Source organism: Harpegnathos saltator, unplaced genomic scaffold (assembly GCF_003227715.2).
Source record: "Harpegnathos saltator strain DR-91 unplaced genomic scaffold, Hsal_v8.6 scaffold215, whole genome shotgun sequence".
Lineage (NCBI taxonomy): Eukaryota > Metazoa > Arthropoda > Insecta > Hymenoptera > Formicidae > Harpegnathos > Harpegnathos saltator.
Genome location: NW_020230001.1, coordinates 201,789 through 223,309, shown reverse-complemented (window position 1 = coordinate 223,309; position 21,521 = coordinate 201,789). Strand labels below are relative to the sequence as shown.

At 34.5% G+C, this 21,521-nt stretch overlaps 4 protein-coding genes across 9 annotated transcripts in view; 3 read left to right on the top strand and 1 right to left on the bottom strand.

The window, feature by feature from the left end:
• The first annotated feature begins 99 nt into the window (after window positions 1-99).
• Sec3 (exocyst complex component Sec3) lies at window positions 100-4,772 on the top strand. The gene is made up of 12 exons (XM_011136845.3): window positions 100-298; window positions 399-942; window positions 1,062-1,216; window positions 1,417-1,644; window positions 1,726-1,962; window positions 2,034-2,274; window positions 2,436-2,653; window positions 2,728-2,918; window positions 3,092-3,459; window positions 3,759-3,904; window positions 3,985-4,179; window positions 4,460-4,772. Exons 2-12 carry the CDS (start codon window positions 495-497, stop codon window positions 4,610-4,612), a joined length of 2,580 nt encoding a protein of 859 aa, XP_011135147.1. The 5' UTR covers window positions 100-298; window positions 399-494; the 3' UTR covers window positions 4,613-4,772.
• Window positions 4,773-4,966: 194 nt separating this feature from the next.
• Window positions 4,967-6,350, bottom strand: COX7B (Cytochrome c oxidase subunit 7B). Its single transcript, XM_011136841.3, has 3 exons — window positions 6,147-6,350; window positions 5,533-5,696; window positions 4,967-5,180 (listed from the first exon to the last, which is right to left on the bottom strand). Exons 1-3 carry the CDS (start codon window positions 6,193-6,195, stop codon window positions 5,118-5,120), a joined length of 276 nt encoding a protein of 91 aa, XP_011135143.1. The 5' UTR covers window positions 6,196-6,350; the 3' UTR covers window positions 4,967-5,117.
• Window positions 6,351-8,844: 2,494 nt separating this feature from the next.
• Window positions 8,845-18,563, top strand: AGO2 (Argonaute 2). 4 transcript variants are annotated; one of them, XM_025298344.1, is made up of 19 exons: window positions 8,846-9,133; window positions 10,930-10,971; window positions 11,366-11,562; window positions 11,834-11,938; window positions 12,046-12,312; window positions 12,367-12,538; window positions 12,689-13,128; window positions 13,512-13,712; window positions 14,476-14,602; window positions 14,822-15,177; window positions 15,266-15,385; window positions 15,460-15,733; window positions 16,112-16,261; window positions 16,330-16,489; window positions 16,565-16,658; window positions 16,957-17,120; window positions 17,326-17,602; window positions 18,087-18,271; window positions 18,356-18,543. In XM_025298344.1, exons 1-19 carry the CDS (start codon window positions 9,121-9,123, stop codon window positions 18,438-18,440), a joined length of 3,429 nt encoding a protein of 1,142 aa, XP_025154129.1. In that variant the 5' UTR covers window positions 8,846-9,120; the 3' UTR covers window positions 18,441-18,543. The 4 variants fall into 4 exon arrangements, with proteins under 4 accessions (XP_025154130.1, XP_025154129.1, XP_025154128.1 ...); XM_025298345.1 differs by having other exon boundaries at window positions 8,845-9,133; window positions 12,196-12,538; XM_025298343.1 differs by having other exon boundaries at window positions 12,046-12,538; window positions 18,356-18,563.
• A 2,110-nt stretch (window positions 18,564-20,673) lies between these two features.
• Window positions 20,674-21,521, top strand: part of LOC105180642 (protein FAM13A) — a 58,877-nt gene continuing 58,029 nt past the window's right edge. The window contains exon 1 of one of the 3 annotated variants that reach the window (XM_025298348.1): window positions 20,674-21,309. The gene's annotated coding sequence lies outside the window, so the exon portion shown is untranslated. The remainder of the gene's footprint in view (window positions 21,310-21,521) is intronic. The other 2 variants (XM_011136834.3, XM_025298347.1) reach the window with 2 other exon arrangements.

Genomic DNA, 21,521 nt, shown 5'->3' with positions numbered 1-21,521 from the left:
AAATACAGAGAATAATAAAACAAACGTAGTAAAAAATATAATGATTAATATGCTGTTATAATGTTATAAATAAAAATCTTCTTGTGCTAATACACAGAGATACTCAGTTAAAAGGAACAAACCTAATAATAAATTTTTGGTGTAACTAACGTCACCATATTATGACAGAAGCTGTAATTTTGGAGCAAACTTTATGTAGAGATAAAAAAATTTCGGTATTATACTCGATATCGTGTAATTTATTACAACGAAAATATTAACGATTATATAGTGTGGAGGATTACACAAAAATGTTTACGTAAGTTTTTTTTTATTGATAAAAGAAGGCAGAAAATAGAAAATAGAATAAAAGATGAAATTATTTTGTACATGTATTTAATATTCCAATAATTTACCAGGTTTCATACAAACGAGAGGTACAAGTATAAATAAGAGGTTATAAATAAGAGGAAATAAAAAGAGGATACATAATAGTGATTGACTGAGATTAAACCATGGCAGCCATTCGGCATACCTTGCAAAGGGAAGTGTTTACTCCTAGCGATGAAAAACTGCTGAGTGTATGTTACGTTAGTAAGGCTTACAAGAAAAAAAAAATGAGCTTTTTGTGCCTAACTACAACAACAGATACACCAGGATCTCTTATATTATATCAAGTGAAGAAAAATGATAAAAATATTTATAAGAAGAAACAGTCCTGGTCTCTGAATGATATACAGGTTGTAGATGGTGTAAAACATGATTCAATGGATATAGAGTTGCATATTGATAAAGTATACAAATGGTCATCCACTACAGCACAAGAAAGACGAACATTCATTAGTAATTTGTACACTTATTCATGCAGTCTCACTCAGAGACCAGAATTCAAAAATATTCCCAAAGAATGGCTGATTGATCCAACTGCATTGAAGGAGAGTGACAGTATTACATTTACACCAGGTATCATCATCTTTATTGTTTAATTTAATTAATTTAAAATGCTGATAAACTTTCATCAATCAAAATTTAGTTTTATGCTGTTGGTACTTTCATTTAATGGTATGTTTTCCAATTTCCAGATCTTTTAGCATCTCCCATTTCCTCAGATTATCAACCTATCACTGAAAAAGAAGCTACTGACTTAAAACAGATGATGGAAAATTGTGAATATGCTGTTTCCAATGCTGAACTTTTTATGGAGACACTTTCAAAGGATTTGTCTATTCTTGATGGGGTAAAATAACAATGTTTCAAAAATCCTTCTATAAAAATATTTATTATAGAGAGAGAGAGAGAGAGAGAGAGAGAGAGAGAGAGAGAGAGAGAGAGAGAGAGAGAGAGAAAGAGAGAGAGAGAGAGAGAGAGAGAGAAACATATTAGTTAATATTGTGAAAACTTTTTCAAGTACAAACATTTTATTATATTGTTATCTAGGAAAATGTACACTCAGTGTTAGCATCTGAGCAGAGAGTAACTCAATTGATGAATAGTATAGACGCTGCAATAATTGAGGCTTCCATTGTGGAGGCACGATTAGCGACATATGATGAAGCATTAGGAAGAATAAGAGAAGTAATGGCTCGAGTTGGGCAGAAGAATCAAGCTATACACACGGCGAATAATAACGCGAGGTTATTATTAGATCAGCTAAATATGGTAATTGTAAGTAAAAAGAAATATTACTATAATCAGTAATTAATAATTTCCATTTTATAAATATTTACTTAATTTCCTCTCTTGCAGTCGCAGTTAGATATTTCTGCAACACATCAACGTACGTTGAATGAGGCCGAGTTACCGGGTGAGAGAGAAGAGCTCAGTCTGGCAGGTGCAGCGCTTTTAAAAGCGATTACAGCACCTCTTCCACCAGGTTTAGACAAACTGAGTGCTGTCACTGAGCAGAAAAGACGACTGGACAAGCTCAAGGCGAAATTCTCAGTCATTGTTGCAAGACACCTAAACAATCTGTTCATACATTTGGTATGTCTCACACAAACCTTTTCAACATTTTATCTTATCTCTCTTTATGATATAACACGATCATATTTCAGGGCAACGATATCGGGGATACATCGACTTCCATGACAGATCTAATTCTACCTACTCACCAAGGAGTTCATCACGAGCTAGTGCCGTATACTGAATTGATGCAGCTGCTGAGAGCGCTAGATAACAAGGCGTTCGTACAGTTAACCAAGGTCTACACCGACACCATGAGCAAACTGTACAAGAGGGATCTCAAGCGCTTCTTCGAGGAGGCCAAGAACAAACTTATAGCCAAACGATTGCAAGGTAGAGCAATAGAACTTCCACGGTAGAGCCCTGATCGATGATCAAATCATAAACGACATACATGCGAAAACATGAGTGACTGTCGACTGTGAGATCGATTGGTGTTCTATCTTGTCGTCCGTAAATTCTGACATGTCAGTAAAGAAAAAGTACGTTTCAAGTAAATACATCAAGGTCGAGCGGGCAGAAAGGTGAGGATTTACTCAACCCGGCTCCCATCTGCCTGCTGAGCGGCGAAGTGTGGGCGCCCGTGGGCGAAGGGAATCTCTTAGATTCGGTGCTCGACTGCGTACTCTCGCAGATGCAGCCGGTATGCCTCGCTGAGCAGGGATTTTGCGTTTCGTTTCTCCAGTTGGACTCTGTTCTTTCGCCTTCCAAGGTGAATATACACCTTCACGCAAACGCATTCGCTTCTGTCGTTGGTTTTACGTTGTTTATCGTTTTGTTGCGCAGAGTAGCGAGATAGAAGAGATAGAAAACACGAGTAATGGCGCGGCGAGTCCCGGATCGGTGACTTCGACGGCGAGCAAGAGACTGGAGCGGCAAGTGAATGAAGACGTGCGCGCTACCATGGCAGCGATATTCCCGTCGTTGGAGACCGAGTTGAACAATTTTATCGGCTTCTTGGACAAGATAGACAGTTTGTGAGTGCGAGGAATATTGCAATTTCTGCAGATTTGGATCGAATTTTCATTAGATGCAGCTGCGCAAATAGCGCAATTTAACACATTTGCAATAATTCGTGCAAATTTGCGTTCATTATCTATAAATATATGATTTATAGAATTCTACATAATTTATATAACGTCGCTTGCAGCTGGTGTATGTACGTGTTGGTCCGTTTATCGCAACATGTCATGTCTGCCCAGGATACTGGCTCATTCCTGTCGATGACGTTCGCTTCTGCTCTGATCCACGTGAAACGTGCGTTTGACAAGTTCATGCAAGCGCAGTTGCAGTCCATATTGTGCGACACGAAAGTCAATCGCCGACATAAATGCGGCATACTACCGTACATAGAGAACTTCGGCCCGTTTGCGAGAACCGCGGAAAAGATCTTCCGCAACTCCGACAGAAAGGTCGATCTCGACAAGTGGTACACGAAGCTGGTGAGCACCATGTTCGACGCTATCGTCATTCACAGTCGAGAACACCACAAGACGCCGCAGGAAGTCATAAAAATGGGTAATATTTCAGTAACTGATGACAATTGGCATACTTAGGATAGTCATACGTCCAAATTTTATAGTGCTCAGCTGTTCAACTGATATTGAAAATGTTTATATTATTAAAAAAATTTCTCACATTTTATAGATATATTATTCAACAAATATGTTTCTACAAACTGGTTTCCAGCTTTTCTCATGAGCTCCAGATTTCTCAATTTTCACATCTGACAACCCTAACTATACCTGCTGCTTCAATAACTAACAATGTATAAGTTATGTTACAGTTATTAATGGTATACTCGTCATATTTGATAGAGAATTTCCATCACCTGTACGATTTGTTGTCGCAATTAAAAATTTCCGTACTGGACCATGAGCGGAAAGAGGCTAAACAAAAGTATCAAGACGCGCTGCGTGCTTACGTTACGCAATACTTCGGTCGGCCTCTTGAAAAACTTAATGTAAATTTTCATTCAGAGACATACTCTTACACGAACGCATCAAAATATCTCGACTAAAGCAAAATAACATAACATTTCAGTTATTCTTTGAAGGCGTTCAAGCCAAAGTAGGGGCCGGTGTAAAAGAGTCTGAAGTTAGTTACCAGATGGCTTTCAGCAAGCAGGAGTTAAGACGAGTAGTGAAGGAGTATCCTGCGAGAGAAGTTAAGAAAGGTTTGGAGAACCTATATCGTAAAGTTGAGAAGCATCTGTGCGAAGAGGAGAATTTATTACAGGTAAGTGTAACGTAAGAGACGTACGCATCTTAAAGATTTTATTTTATATTTACCGATATTACACTTAACTATTATTTGCTGGAAATGACTCAAAATAAAAAAACTGATATGTTCCAAGTTTATTATGAAAGATTTTTTATTGTATATATTTTGTTATTCTGCAGAAGAGCAGTTTATTTATATGCATCACAAGGATTTTATTAGTTCTTGTGTTACTTTGCTTGTAATTTGAGACACTTATATTCATTTTGATTAAAGTTTATTTTTAATTATTTTTTAGGTCGTTTGGCGGGAGATGCAAAATGAATTTATCGCGCAATACAGAAATATCGAAGAGCTGATACAACGTTGTTATCCAGACAGTATGGTGACATTGGAGTTTACCATTCAGGATATTTTAGAATTCTTCTCGGAAATAGCGCGATCTCATTAAATCGCTGAGATATAATAAACGTAAAATGATGTTATTTAATTTGACTCAAGTAGGTATTAACGTAGTTATTAAAACATTTGCGAGCGTTTTCGAAACTCATGATACTCCGACAAAAAGTCGTGTAATGATTGAATAACAATAAAAGAAAGTTATTTTAATACTAAAGTGTATTGAAATTAAAGATTTAATTTATGACTTTTGTAAGATATTAGTTATATATCAAGTTTTTATCTTGTACAAAATCGTACCAGTTGTATGATCTAACGCAGGCAAAGCAGATACAGATTTTGCTGTTTCTAGTTTAAAAATAGGGTCTAATTTAAAAATAGAGTGGATAGAGCAAGTAAGTATAACTGTTATAAATATGAACTATTTATTGAACAGAGTACAAGGTTTTTATTGCGTGTATATTACACTCTCATAATAAAGTACACAGTATTCATTATAGCTGTGCTTGGATTGCTTTTATATATCTATTGTAATTAGCTAATATGTAAATGAATGTTTACTTCTCAGTAGGTTCCTCAGGTGGACCAAAGTTGAAGAAGATAATGCCTGATACTTTTATCTGAAAATGAAATATAGGATTTATATATTGCACAAAGTTATTTTAATTTTTGCAATACAGGAAGATATAAAGGAATTAAAAAAAGAAATTGAATCATAAATATTTTGTAAGGATGAATGCAGAAATAAAAAAAAATAAGTTTTGCTATGATTATTAATAGTACATCATATATTGTGATATGTAGAGATGATTAATCATATATATTTTCTTCATAAAAAAATTAAAATTAGAATGAATTAAGATCCTTCTAAATGCAAATAAAGTTATACCAAAAGATTGAATTTTCATATGACAGATGATATTTTAAAGTAAATATATCTAGTATTGTTTATGTTATAAAATTGATACATACAAAAGTTAAAGTACTCAGCAGAGCAGTAAGCCCAATAGCTAGTTGCATATTGTAAACTTTCTGCCTCTTTTCATAATATTCTCGCCATGACCCTTTCGGTATAGGTATGTCATCTATCGTCGGAAACTTAAAATCCACCACCTTTGAGCTGGACATACGGGTACCTTAGCATTGCAAATACATATTTATATGAGAAAAACATTAGTTTTTGTGTCATATCAACTCATATGTATTTGTATTTCTGTATATTTTAACATGGAATATTTGCATAACTTGGTATCAAAAGCATGAGAGAATCGCTCAAATTAAGGTGAGTTTGCTAATTCATCATATGACTTTATATAATTTTATCTTTAAAAATCAGCTTGTCAAAATCAACCCTTAGCATTCCAAAGTTACTAATGTCACAAAGTTTAAAGATGAGAAGCTAATTGTAAATTAAATCAAATAATCCTTACTAAAGAATAGATCAAACTTGTGGAACTGATTTTGCATCTATCATTTCTATATGCTACAGAACAATATTTAGTGCAGATTTATACAAAGGTAGGTATATTATGTAAGGTATGGCCGTCACGCAGAAGCAAGTTAATCTAAAGCATGAGAATTCTCACCATTTCTGGCCACGTTGCGAATGACTGGTCGCAACACCTGATAGAACATCCTGACAAAATTAATCTACAATCAATATAGTCACAAAATTTAAATAACACAATACAAAACGAACGAGGAACTGTCGACGAATCGATTTGAATAGTACTTCCAATTTCTGTGTGATCTAGGTACTCCTACGAGAAAACGACAGCTTTTGAATGTGGCACCATCTTACGTAGCTCCATGAGTACTATCAAATGCAATCCTAAAAATTCACAAGAAATGTTTGATTTTGTACATCCTAATTTTACGAAGGCTGATAAATTGGGTCATTACAACTAAACCATTTTTTATGAACTTTTAGAATTGCATTCGGTAGAATTTGTCGAACTACGTAAAGTTACACCACCGCCGAATTTTTTCCTAAGGAAAAAATTCGAAAAAAATGCCAAGCTAAAAAGTTGATTTTAGCTGAGACTCGAGCTACAATTTATCGGCCTCCTCTCTATGCTGTGTGTGTGTGTATATTCTATTATGAGTATGACTCATTAGACACAACAAATTATTTAAGTGCTTTAAAACATTTATAACGTCTAATGGATTATATCCTATACACAGGGTGTTTAAAAGTAAGAGATATATAGAAATATATAGTTCAGTTAAAAAGAACATATTTTTAAATTTATCTTCGTGATCGAGGTTAGGCTTCATTTTCCTGAAAAGTGGAGGGGATAATATTGGTACAAACAAAAACCTCTAGACGATGTAATTTTAATTTCTGTAGATTAGTAAAACTGTTTAAGTAGTAAGTCTGTTAGTTTGTGAAACTTTTTTGACAGATATGGATATGTATAAATAATAAATATCGAAGAATTATAATTCTTCATAAATATTAATATAAATTATATAATCATAAAATCAGTGGCATCAAATTAAAATAAAAATATATTAAAATGACGTGAATAAGTGGAAACGTGGAGAGTATGGAGATAAACGAGGTAAAAAAATAATTATAATGTGTAAATATATATATTTATAAATTAATAGGTTAATACCCAGACAGCATACGGATGTCCATTGGACGTCCGTTATGTGTCCATTTCTTTTACAAAAGACGTCCAAAGGACATACGTTTGTCACAACTTCGGACATAGGACGTCCGATGGACGTACACTCGCGGGCATAAAGGTTTGTGACCGTTTTTTTGCAACTTTCGGAACGCATCCCGACTCGAGAAGAATGAGAGTCACTGCTCCGCCTGTGGAGCCCTAAAGGCCTATCCAGACAAACTTGCATAAGCGTGTAACGCATATACATAAGGAAATTGACCAATTATGATCCGTGTAGTAAAAAAATATTTTTTGTATTAAACATATGATTAGTCAATTTCCTTATGCATATGCGTTACGCGCTTATGCAAGTTTGTCTGGATAGGCCTTTAAGGACCAGAGCACAGCCTTCTGCATAACGCATAATACACAACGCATAAGAGAATCAACCAATTAGTTTTCTTCATTTCTGTCCTGAGGAGAGAAATGAAGAACTCTGTTGATGATATGCAGAAGTCTGTGCTCTGGCCCTAATCGTGATCGACTAATTGCACATTAAGCCAGCGGCACATGATGCTTGTTTTCGTGCTGGATTGCTTGCTGGATGAAAATACTGCGTTCTGATTGCTGCATTTCCATCCATCTTCGGAAATGTACCAATCAAAACGCAGTATTTTCATCCAGCAAGCAATCCAGCACGAAAACAAGCACCGTGTGCTGCTGACTTTAGAATCAATACAACGAATATGAAGGCTACGTTCCGATATTCACTGCCAGTATAGAGGATACATAGTTTGTGTCACATATACTATAGATTTTCAATGCTGACAGTGAATATCGGAACGCAGCCATAATATTTAATATTTAATAATAAATTGGTCTATTCTTTTCTTCTGCACCGCTGCACTGGTGTAATAAGTTAAAGTGAGACAAATATATACTTATCTCACTCGAACTTTTCGCACTAGTGCAGCGGTGAAGAGAAAAAGAACAGACCTATACATTCAGCTGCACCGGTAGTTTCGGAACTAACTATAGTAATCGAGGATGAATTTTGGAACATATCTCTACTTGTTAATACTCAACCGTAGACTGGGTACCTGTTATGGAACTCGTCGGAATCGATTCCGATCGGAATAATTCCGTTTCCCCTAGAAAAGAAGAATAGAAATCTAGGAAATAATGAAATAAATTCGATCGGAATCGATTCCGACGAGTTCCATAATAGGTACCCTGATTGGGCCATTGCGCTAGGAACATTGCGATCGTCCAATTACAGGTCACTACGGTTAGACATGCAATAAAGGCTGTGTTCCAAAATTCACTGCCAGTACTAAAAATACATAGTTTGTGTCATATATATTATAGATTTCAGTGCTGGCAGTGAATATTGGAACACAGCCCGAGTACGCCGCTATTAAGGCTGCATTCCGATATTCACTGCCAGTACTGAAAATCTATAATATATGTGACATAAAGTATATATTTTCAGTACTGGCAGTGAATATCGGAACGCAGCTTAAGTCTGCGTTCCGAAATTCACTGCCAGTACTGAAAATACATAGTTTGTGTCACGTATATTATAGATTTTCAGTACTGGCAGTGAATTTCGGAACGCAGCCTAAGTTTACCATTGTGTTGTATCGCACAGCTCACATGATAACTTGAAATTTGACCAATGAAATGGTTCAGCGTTTTTCAATGAAAAGTATCCGTTAATTGCTACTTGGTAAGGGATTTCCCAGGTGTTCCCACTATTTTGCTATAAAAGATTGATCGCGAGAAGCGGAACTGCGTATGCTGAACTATCGTGTCAGGCGGAGGTAGTATTGTGGTTTCAGCGATTATTCAAGATATTCTTCAACGCATCTGTATCATTGATAAGGTCGAGACACCGAAGCACTTGAGTCAAACATCAAATTCGTCTCAGAAATAACGAACGAAAATGCCGAAGAAGGGTATGTGCGCCATTACATATACTATAATTACAGAAACCATATTGTCAACTTCGGTAAAAGGCCGACATTTTATTTATATTGATATATGACTAATATCAAAGATCAACATTTTGCAATTAATATAATTTTCACAATAACGTTTTAATATTGATGTTAGATTCACGCGGAAAGATAAATAATCAGATAAATCTAGTCTTGATATTATTGAAAAGTATCGTCCTCCAAGCAATAAATATTACGTGGAAGCAAAAATTTGTTATTACTCATGATCGCGCAATTGTTCGATGTGTGATTTATTTGACATTGACCTTACATCATAAGTCTTTTTATACAAATATTTAGTTTTTATTGTAAAATTCATTGCCTAGTTCTCCAATTAATGATTTTATTTTTCTTCTGATTTATCTAATTATGAATCGAATAATATGGAATGTCTTAATTACTTATTGTATTGTAATATGTCTTACTTATTTAACTTGTTCTATTGTTTCGGGAAATGGCTGGATATATATATATATATATATATTTGTGTTTATCACTTCATGTATATATTCGTATATGTTTATTACTTTATGTTGTTTAATATTCTTATGATTTTCAAGAATAAATATAAACATTCTTGTGTCTTCAGAGATTGCTTATAAGATTCTTTGAGTTATTCTAAACATGTATTTAAAATTATACGTTACTGTCTCTCTCATACATATATATACACGTATTTAAACATTTTTTATGTTATTATGTATAGAAACTATATATAACATCATTAGTGTTATTATTTAGGAGAAAAGTTTTCTGGTATATTAAAAATTTGAAAATAGATATACAGCAAAATATTTTAAATATAAATACTGATAAATATAAATAAAGAGAATAAATAAAGAATACAATTGACAAAATAGATGCAAGAAATTGTTCAAAATAAAATAAAATATATTTATATTTCATTATATATGTTTATGTATAAAAATATATAGGTATTTAGCGTAATGGTCTGTAAAATTTTTTAGATATTTTTGACAGTTTGAAGAAAGGATTGTATAGTGAATATTTTTATCTGCATATGTACAAACTACAACTTGCAATAAAAAAAATGTGAAAAAAATTTTTTCTTAAAAAATTTAAGGTCATCTTGAATTTTTCAAATGGAACCAAGCAAGCTTTTTTATATAATGTTATAAAGGATTTCAAAATGAATTCAATATACTATCAGAAAAATGTTACTTTTATTAATTCTGAACATCTTGTATGGAGACAGATAAATGAAGTTTACTATAAAAGTTTACTATAAAATTAAAGTAGTTATTTGCTGTCAGATCATGTTTTGATTTAAATATATAGTCAATATAAGAAATTTTATTTCTTTGAGTTGATAAAGACTTTATATATACATAGATTTATAAACATATAAATCTTATATAAATCAGATTATATTAATATATTTGTAAGTTATATCTTGAAGATTATAGTCTTATTTATAATTTCTTACTATTAATTTAATTATAATTTCTTTATTAACCCTCTGTACTCAGATGTCCTTTTTTCAGGAGACAAAGACTATATTAGTGATTATACAGGATAAACTTAATGGTGTGGGTGCAAATTTTTCAAAAATGCATAATTTTGTTAAGTTCTTATTTAAATGTCATGGAAAACCAAATCAAAATATAATATATATACTGAGATATGTAAAAAAAATATTAACCAATATTACATAGAAAGAGAACACAATTTTTTGTTTTATTTTTATTTATTTCAAAGAGGAGAAAGTGCCTAATGCATATTTTCAATAACAGGTAAAAAACGGGACTGGGTTGACTCAGATAGAAAAGCACCAGGTGAAAAATATCAAATAAATTATTATACATATATGAATACATATATGAATACATACATATAAACGAACTTGTAATGCATATCGGTGACTGTTTCACATATTACCATATGTTAGAAAAATATAAGATATAAAATTTTGATTTTTTTGTCACACATGTTCCTCAATATCTAAAAATTCATATACTATTTAATATGACATAATTCCTATTTGTACATTTTCCCGAAAAGGTACCGCCGAGCTGCTAAGGTAACCGCGATAGGTAACCTGCGAGATAGTTCTCAGTTAGGATTAATTCAAATGTGTATTACTATATAAATCTTAATTGTGATTAAGATGATAAAATGTGATTGGTTTTAGCTTTTAAGAAAAAGTAAAATATGATATTTATATTTTAGGGAAAAAGAAGCACCGTACTCAGGAAGAAGCTCCATCAACTTCCAGTACTGGCCCTACTACAAGTGGACAACAGTCTTCACAACAAAAACAAACTCCACAGACTTCAAAACTTGAGGAACAAGATACCCAACAGCGGCAAAAACAACAGAAGCAGCAGCAGCAGCAACAACAACTACCAGAACACCAACAGCAACCAGTAATAACTCTGATAGCATATGTTCTCCTGGGGACGTCCTAAGGACATCCTAAGGATGAAGAAACATCTGCAGGATGTCCTCAAGACGTACACTGGACGTCCTCTGGACATCTGTGCTATTAAGGAAGCAACTGAGTTTATTGTTACGAACTGTGAATCAAATACTGTTTAATATGTTTGCTGGAAAAATTTAGTTATGTCTAATCTTTATCAAAACTAAATATCTTAACATGCATGAATATATATATATGTACGTTAATTTTTAAAAAAGCAACAACCACGAAAATGGGGTCCTCCACGCCCACAACAAGCTGCGCCACGCCAAATATCTGAACCAGGAAGTCTTTCACATCCACAACAAATTCCAATACAACAGGTATTTCAACGGGCGTTAGAGTCAAATTTAAAACAGCCCGTATTAAAATAGTCTTCATCACCACAAGTATCTCAAACACGATATTTTACACTAATACACCAATATAGTTTCCATCACCACAACAAGTACCACAACCACAGACATGGGGTTCTCCACGTTCGGGACAACTTACAACGCCACAGCAGCAGCAATTTAGACTACAACAGGCAAATCAACCGCCAGTACAGCCTTCAACTCAACATCAAACTTTCCCACAGTATGTGCAGCAACAACCACAAGTGCAACCTCCACCACAATTACAACAGATGCAACCAATGTGGGTTCGTCCGTCACAAATACCTTCACAGCAATCACAACCGGTACAATCAGCGTGGGTTCGTCCGCCACAAGCACCTTCACAGCAATCACAACCGGTACAATCAGCGTGGGCTCGTCCGCCACAAGCACAGCAAGTACCTCCACAGCAATCACAGCAAGTACCTCCACAGCAATCAGCGTGGATTCGTCCGTTGCAAGTAGCACAACCTCCACAGCAAGTGCCACAAGTACCACTTCAGCAACCACTTTCATATCCATCAACGTCAGGCCGACAGGCCGCGGGTAACTTGATCTTTCAATATATGTAATGTAATAATGAAAAGTTAATAATGCTGAGATATATTTATCTTTTTTAATTATGCCTCCCTCCCCCCCCACACACCATTTACACACTTTGTGTAAATGTTAAATTATACTTTTATATCATTATAGGTGCTGGAGATGATGGATTAAAAGGAAAGGTTACATCACCTACATCTGTAACTGAAAAGTTGTCAAAAGTTGCTATATGGGAGACCAAAAGTAAATCAAATATGACTGAAAAAGATCTCAATATACCACGGAGACCAAATCCTTTAAAAGCTGGAAATGTAGGACAACGAGTGATAGTTTTAACAAACATGTTTGAAATCGTGTTTAAGCCAAACTTTGTAGACAAAGCTGTGCATTATGACGTAAAAGTTGTTCCTACCGATACGACTAAGAGGCTGCCAAAGAAAGATGAATCTACAGTGAAACTTGAAGTAAAAAATAAAGTTTTACTTAGAAAGATATTTGAACAATTTAGATCCGAAAACTTTCGTGATAGATATCCAGCGTTTGATGGAAAGGCAAATGCATTTACTGCAAACGATTTGCCTTTTTCAAATACAGTAAGTAATAAATAAAATATATAGAATGATCATCTGTCACTGTAGTCCAAAAAACTTTTCTGTTACATATCCTTTTTAATACTGAAAAAACTTCTAGGAAAAATATCTTCTTTTATGTAATTTGTAAATGTAATTTGTAAATACAAAATTTTTTTTATTTTATTAAATATATTTACTTGTAACTTTAAATTTAACGCAATATCAATATAAAAATATATTGTTGGGTGATTTGAAATGAGATCAAGATACATAAAAAAAGTTAGATTAATGTAATTGTAATTATTTTATAATAATATCGTTATTGTATAGAATTATACAAACTAAAGCTTTTTTATTTACCATAGTTATTTCATCACTTGTACTTTTTTCATTGTTTAATGTAGTTTGTTAAGGAAATTAACTTCTATGACGAAGAAAAAGAAGAACACAGGACGTTTGAAGTCACTTTAAACAAAGCAGGTATTGTCGATCTTTCCTGGATAAAACATATGAGACCTGGTATCGATGAAACTGTTATTAATAAAACTGCTATACAAGTTTTGGACATTATCTTACGTCATGCACCATCGTCAAGACTTATAAATGTAAGTCATACGATTTATTATTTTTCATAAATTATTTTATTGGTATTTAGTCATTATTTTTGTGTTCTTTAAAAGTTTGTTACAAATTCATATCTTAAAAAAATATATACATAAGTACTGTATCTTCATATGAAGTTAGAACACCATTTTAGAACATACAGGAACATACTTGATTTCAGTACTTGAATCCTTTTTTTTTCAATGCAGTTTAAGATACAACCAATAATCCAATGAAAAAATATCTGGGAATTGTTCAGAAAAACAAGTTTTTTCATTAAAATCAAATATTCTTATTTGCTCTAAAAGGATACAACTTTATATGTAAGAATGAACTTTAGTCAGTATACATATGGTTATTTTAGTTAGTATTCAAGTGTGCCCTTAGGATTATGGTATATAAAAATACAGGTATTAAGACTTCAGCAGTAAAAAAAAATTGTTCAATTTATAATCGATTATTTTGGGATCGTAAAGTGAATAATTGACTACAATTTTTGCTTGTTTTATTATTTATGTTTTTATATATGCCATTAATATATCCTAATATGTATCCTAATATTTTATAAAATATTCAACACGAAAAAAGTTACATTTTAAAAATAACTCGTTAGTGCATTGTTATTATTTATTTTGAGAGAGTATTATTGTTATTAGTGAAAGTAATATGTATGAATATACACACAAGATACACGATATACATGCATACACATATATACATATATATACATATTTTTTTTTATTGAGTATAAATGATTTACAATAGGTTGGACGATCACTTTTCCCACCGGGAGATAATAGACGAGTGAAGGCATTAGGCAGTGGATTAGATCTACATGTTGGTGGATATTTATCCGCCGTAATTGGCTGGAAACCTTATTTAAATATAGATGGTAAAGTACTATTATATTAATGATCATATTTCTTCATTTCTAAAAAAATTATAGAGAAGAGAAGGAGAGAGGGGAAAAGGAGAGATTTTTAAAAAATATTTTATAACATACTTCCCTCTTTTCCCCTCTCTTTCCCTCTCTCTCTCTCTCTCTCTCTCTTTCTCTTTCTCCCCCCCTCTCATGTTATCTATCTAATATTTTTTATGTATCCTGTTTTAGTCTCTCATAAAGCTTTCGCTACATCACAGACCATTTTGGCTTTAATGTGCGAACTATGTAACTTGGTTAATAATCAGATAAATGTGCGAGCAGTGTATGACAATATAAACAAAATTAGCAAATTTTTGGCTGGTTTAAAAGTGAATTATGCAATACCTGGTCAACCTAGCACCAAGCGAACATTTCGCGTAAATGAATTAGGCCCCGATGCTACGCAATATAAATTTGAGGTAAATGGAAAGATGTATACAATACAGGAATATTACGCCAATATCAAGAATTATAAAATAATATGGCCAAACCTCCCTTGCCTTTGGGTAGGTAAGAGAGATGGGAAAACCTATTTGCCAGCAGAAGTAAGTAAACTTTTTTACATTCACCGGTTTACATTCATGAAACCGGTTGAATAATGAGAATTAAAAGTTTCCAATTAAACGTTTATAGTTGTGTAGCATCGTAGCTGGTCAAGCTATTAACAGAAAGCTGGATGAATCGCAAACTACTCAAATGATTCGATACGCAGCTACGGACACAGATGAACGTAAAACCAAAATTATAACAGCGGTAAAATATACTTAGCATTATTTTCCATTATAAAGATATTTCATTGTAATTTATCATGTTATACATATTTACAGTGTAGGGGAATTAATGTGAATAATAGTCCAGTTATGCAAAAGGAGTTTCTTTTGAGTATCAGTACCGAAATGAAAGAAGTCGAAGCTAGAATCTTACCTCCTCCGGAACTTTTATACGATCGAGCATCAGTGCAAGTAAGAAAAGGAGTTTGGCGTGCCAAAAGATTTAATACGCCTGCGATGTTAGAAGATAATACATGGACTATCGTCAATACTTGCCCACAGAATATGGACAATAAAATACCTGATTTTGTGCAGATACTACAGGACCAGGGTTGAGTATAAAATATTTCTTTGTTAAATTTGTTCACAGTGTCTTTCTACATAAGTTGAAACACTTTGTCAATTGTGTCGATTTGTTCGGAAATAAAATCTGTCATGGTATTAATAATTACAGCTATTAGTTTACAGTTACAGTAAATTCAAATTTCCGACGAGTCATAGTCTTAATTAAAATTACATTACATTACACACATGCACGCACGCACGCACGCACGCACACACACACACACACACGCACACACACACACACACACACACACACACACACACACACACACACACACACACACACACACACACATATATATATATTATAATAAATTGTTATCTTGTAGTTATATTGTATCATATCGATTTTTTTTCTTTATAGCGAATATTGTTGGTATGAGAATAGGAAAACCGCAATTGCCATACTTAAAAGTGAGACCAGTACCGTTCGAAATTGAAAAACTCTTTATGGAGAAAAAGAATTTGAAATTAATATTTGTTATTTTACCAAATCACACAGACGCAGTCTATGGTGAGCAATTTCGTGCATTCTTTTCCATTCTAGGTATGTCTGAATACATACGTAATGTATTATTACAGGTAAGGTGAAAAAAATTAGCGAATTGAGAGTAGGTGTATTGACTCAATGTGTAAAAATAAAAAATGTGTATTCTACTAATTCTTCGACGGCACATAATATCCTTCTAAAAGTGAATTCAAAATTAAATGGTATTAATCATACGTTTACTTCAAGGACAATGTAAGTAAATTGATACTTGTGCTTTGATACATCGTAAATTTCTTAATCTCATTTTTTAACACATTTTGTTCTTAGGCCATATTGTTTGCGTGATACAAATTATATGCTTATTGGTGCTGATGTTAGCCATCCGTCTCCCGATGCCAAAGATATACCTTCTGTAGCTGCGGTAAGTACAATTATTGAATAGCACTTTTTTTTTCACGCACTGCTCAAAACAGATAATGGAAATAAACACTTCAGTTGATTCTGCAAATTGATTTGCGATTGACACGACTATTAACATAAAAAAATTGTCACATAAATCCACTTTAAGCAAAGCAAATTAGTACATTAATAAAAGAGATTTTTAGTGCATTTGTATCATATAATATGAGTATTTGAAGAAGTAATTTTCTTTTCGAGCACAGTGTGCATATATCTATGAATGTAAGTTATACATGCTAATGCAGATTATCATAATAAAGGTCGCTGCAAGTCATGATGAAACTACCTTCAAATATAATGTCACAATTAGACTTCAACAGGCAAAGCAGGAAGAAATAGCCGATCTGAAAGAAATAATGTTGAAGCATATTGTGTTTTATGTGAATGAAATGAAAAGAGTACCAAAAAGAATTTTCTTTTATCGGTATGTATAAGTAATATTGTTCAATATCAAACCGCTTGAAAGAAACTTTTTTTTTTTTCATATTAAATGTATAAGCACTTTTTCAAGAAAAACTTAATTTTTTAATATAAGCTTGGGAAACTAGTTTTAAGATTACGATGTCAACTTTTTTATTTCTTATTCTGCTATTACACATACTTGTTTGCACACGTGCAATTGAATTTAGGGACGGTGTAAGTGAAGGTCAAATCGCAATGGTTTTGGACAAGGAAATAAGAAGCATTAAAGAAGCATGTATAGAATATGCACGCACAAGACGCGATTTCAAACCCGAGCTTACCTTCGTGATTGTTCAAAAGAGACATCACGTGCGCATTTTCCCGAAAAATCCTAACGAAACGGACGACAGAAACAAGAATGTGAGAGCCGGCACGATAGTTGACACTGAAATTACTCATCCTAATCATATTGATTTTTATTTGGTATCACATGCGAGTATTCAGGTAAAGCATTAGTGTCGTAGGTACAGTGATATTAATAATGAATGGAATATATTCATATAATAGAAAAATTGTTTCTTTGTAATAGAGAGCATATATTAGAATATATTTATTGCATTTATTGCATACTTGTAGATTGGGTCAAACCGAACAAAAAAAAATGTTACTCCCTTCTTTACTTGCTGATTGATCAGTAGAGAGTTGAGATATCGGTAAGAGCTCGTCCATCGCATCGCGCACGCGATCAATCTTCTCCAATTAATAACTGAGAAGTTTATGCGTGTCTATTTGCAAAATGGTAAAAGATTTTCGTGTTCAGTTTGACCTAATGTATAAGCACACAAATATCGTACTTCAGACGTCCTGTAGATTGTCAATTAAATTACACTCTAAACCGTCAATACAAACTATATGTTGTATATATTTCTTCAGTTGGGTAAAGGTATGCTTGATTTGTAATAATTATGCTATATGTATATGTGTACAGGGTACAGCAAGACCTACGAAATACAGATGTATTTGCAACGAAAGTAATTTCAATGAGAATCAACTCGAAGAGTTGACGTATCATCTTTGCCATATGTATGCACGCTGTACAAGATCGGTGAGCTATCCAGCTCCAACTTATTACGCTCATTTAGCTGCATATCGTGGGAGAATGTGGATACAAGGGTGAGTAGCCTATCATGGTTTAATTTGGACAATGGTCTATTGTGATTGACCGTGACAATGTGTGCTTTTTCTTCTTGTTTGCAGAGATCGTTATACTGATAACGACTTTCAAGATAAAGCTAAGTGCAAATTGGAACCAATACTACAACTTCCAATGTCGTTTGTTTAAGTATAATTAAGTATACACGTAATCCAAATTCTTTAAATATTAAGGACTTAGCATAGGATTTGGAAGATACACATTTATATAATACTTATATAATGGATTAAAATACATGATTTTCTTCTCTTACATTTTTTCATATTATTTTTTATTTGTCTCATGTATGTGTGCATTTGCTTGTTTCCAATACATGTTAAGTGTCGTATATATTATATACAATTTTATACGATATATAGTAAAGGGTGTCCTAAAATTCACGCAAGAAGTAATTTTGATAGGAAACACAGGTTTATAATTAAAAACAGTAAATTTTTTATTGATTCATAAAGTATACAGTATAGGGTTATGTATGGAATAGCATATCGGGTAAACGGCCACAGCGAAGAGAGTTCGTTGAATGGATTATGGAACAACAAGTGGATGCTGATTTTTCGAACAAAATCATCTTCAGCGATGAGGCTCATTTTCATCTTGATGGCTTGGTTAATCGACAAAATTGTCGCATTTGGGGTTCAGAAAATCCACGAGTGATTGTTGAGAAACAAATGCATCCACAACGTGTCACTGTTTGGTGCGGATTTTGGGCTGGAGGCATCATCGGACCATTCTTCTTCGAAAATGCGACTGGTCAGGCAATAACAGTTAATGGTGCTCGCTATCGCGACATGATAATCCAGTTTTTTGTGCCTAAATTGCAAGATATGCATGTGGACGACATGTGGTTTCAACAAGACTGTGCCATATGCCATACAGCCCGAGAAACAATTCAATTACTGCATGAGTCATTTCCTGTAGTTTCGTGTAATTTCCCGTTTTGGTGATCAGATTTGGCCGCCCAGATCATGCGATTTAACGCCGTTGGACTTTTTTCTTTGGGGTTTCTGAAGTCTAAGGTTTGTGCCAACAAGCCCACGACCACTCACGCCTTGAAGGAGGAAATTGAGCGCTGTATCAACGAAATTCAGCCACATTTATGCAAAACGGTCATGGAAAATTTCAACAAAAGAATGCGTATGTGCCAGCAAAACTATGGGGGCCATTTACCCGATATGCTATTCCATACATAACCCTATACTGTATACTTTATGAATCAATAAAAAATTTACAATTTTTAATTATAAAACTGTGTTTTCTATCAAAATTACTTCTTGCGTGAATTTTGGGTTACCTTTTATATGTGTAATATACTATAAGATGGCAAATAGCATTAATTTTAAGCATTTAAATGTTCTAAATATAACTTGCTCATTAGCAGATATTTTACGAAGATACAAGTAATATAATATTAACAAACGAATATATTATATAGAGCTGATAATTTCTTATTTATATACTAATATAATTTTATATTCAAATCTTATATCAATACTGTATTTTACATCTTTAAATCATTATGAACAAGGATTTTTTTTTTGGGAATTTCATTCTTAATTGCGTTTAAATCATTTAGATGGTAATTGTTGCGCATATTTTGGTAATGAGATACAATGTTTGAATCATTCCTGATTTGTGTCTTGATACTACTAATAGATAAGTGCTTATCGTTTATGTTGTACGCTAGTACAGATTAAGGTTGCTGGTCCCTGATTGTAACTATACCGAATTATAATGTCAGGAATGAGGAATTATGAATATTTTTCTTTCTTGCGTTACATCTCGAGATGAATATTGGTACTAGGTGACATAGGAAAAAAGTAAGAGCAAAAAAAGAGAGACAAATTTATTTCAGCATGTGGTGCGAGAAACAAATGTCGCATTCTGGCGTTGTAATTCAATGTAGTTGCAGGGAGGAAAGTTTTAAAATGTAATCGACATGAAGATGTGTGAAAACGAATATAACCTAAATAAAATACATGATATGTACTTTGACAGATCACAGGGGAAGTGTTGATCAAAGGTTTCATTATCCACCTTCACACATGATAAGAATCATTAATTGGGAAGTGACATCATTACCGTTACTTTCTTCGCTGACCTCGTGATAACAATGTTACATTCTGGACATAACAAAAGAGAGCCGAACAGGCGGGTTCGGATCCTGTCGAAATTAGACAGCCAAGCAAATTATAGAAATTATCAAAAGGGAAACACGAAGAGAGAGAGAGAGAGAGAGAGAGAACAGTCTTGAAAACGACGCGAGTTCTGGCCGGCGAGGTATCGATAGAAGAGCACCATCGTCCGTCTCTCCTTTTCTCTCCCTTTCTCTCCCTTTCCCGTCGCTCTTCCCTGGCTCGGGTCGATCCCCTTTAAACACGCGAATGCAACAATATGGCGGATCACGTTCTCGCGCCGGCACCCGCGTTGCATATCACGCTTTGACTCGTGGCATTCGGCGGAGTCGCGAAATCGCGTGCGGAACGCGCACGCACGCACGTATTCGTCCTCGTTCTCGTGTGCGTGTCGCATTTTTCGTGGAGATTCTTCGGTCGCCGCATTGTGCGCAAATCGAATCGGACTGTCGACGGTGCGGCGCGTCCCTGTGAAGAAAAATCTACTTTCGGCGTTCCTCGTCGCAGCTGTCGCCGTCATCGACGTCGTCCTCCTCGTCTTCGACTTCGTATTCTATCTCTCTCTCTTTCTCTCTCGCTCAGTCATCCGATTATCGATCAGCAGCACCCGGTAACCCAGCACAGCGATGTGCCACCGCGGATGATGGAGCTGACGGCGCGCGACCTCGCCGATCATCGTCGCGGGCGATCCGCGTCCTCGCGGAACCCCCGTCGCTGCTGAGGAGAGAGACCGAGGAAGAAGGAGACGGAGATATAGAGGACCAACAGAAGAGGACGCGCAAGAGTGTGTTTCCGAGTGTGCCGCTGCTTCGCGGATCAACGACGCTCCGAGTGCTCCGTCCGTACGGCCGTTCGCCGCTGACACTGTGAGTACATGAATGAATATCAAGGAGGAGAGGACACAAGTTTCTCTCGCGCACATCGCCGCCCGCTGCTGTTGAAAATCGCAGCGAACGAACGTAGCGCGGAGATGCGATCCTAGCGCGGAGATCGATGCCGTCGCAAAGACGGCAGGCGACGAGGCGACAAGAGGCCGAGTGATATCCGAGAAACGCGTTTTTTCTCTTGCATGTCGCGG

What these genes read in the sequence shown, in the direction of transcription:
- AGO2 (XM_025298343.1), top strand. An exon ending in CAGAACACCAACAGCAACCA is followed by an intron (nt 11,563 to 11,833) that starts GTAATAACTCTG and finishes TTTTTAAAAAAG; the next exon opens with CAACAACCACGAAAATGGGG. An exon ending in AAACCTATTTGCCAGCAGAA is followed by an intron (nt 15,178 to 15,265) that starts GTAAGTAAACTT and finishes AAACGTTTATAG; the next exon opens with TTGTGTAGCATCGTAGCTGG.
- COX7B (XM_011136841.3), bottom strand. Translation starts at nt 6,195, where the DNA reads ATGTTCTATCAGGTGTTGCGACCAGTCATTCGCAACGTGGCCAGAAAT. An exon ending in TCGCAACGTGGCCAGAAATG is followed by an intron (nt 5,697 to 6,146) that starts GTGAGAATTCTC and finishes TGCAATGCTAAG; the next exon opens with GTACCCGTATGTCCAGCTCA. An exon ending in TGCTGAGTACTTTAACTTTT is followed by an intron (nt 5,181 to 5,532) that starts GTATGTATCAAT and finishes TTTCATTTTCAG; the next exon opens with ATAAAAGTATCAGGCATTAT.
- Sec3 (XM_011136845.3), top strand. Translation starts at nt 495, where the DNA reads ATGGCAGCCATTCGGCATACCTTGCAAAGGGAAGTGTTTACTCCTAGC. An exon ending in CAGTATTACATTTACACCAG is followed by an intron (nt 943 to 1,061) that starts GTATCATCATCT and finishes TCCAATTTCCAG; the next exon opens with ATCTTTTAGCATCTCCCATT. An exon ending in ATCAGCTAAATATGGTAATT is followed by an intron (nt 1,645 to 1,725) that starts GTAAGTAAAAAG and finishes CCTCTCTTGCAG; the next exon opens with TCGCAGTTAGATATTTCTGC.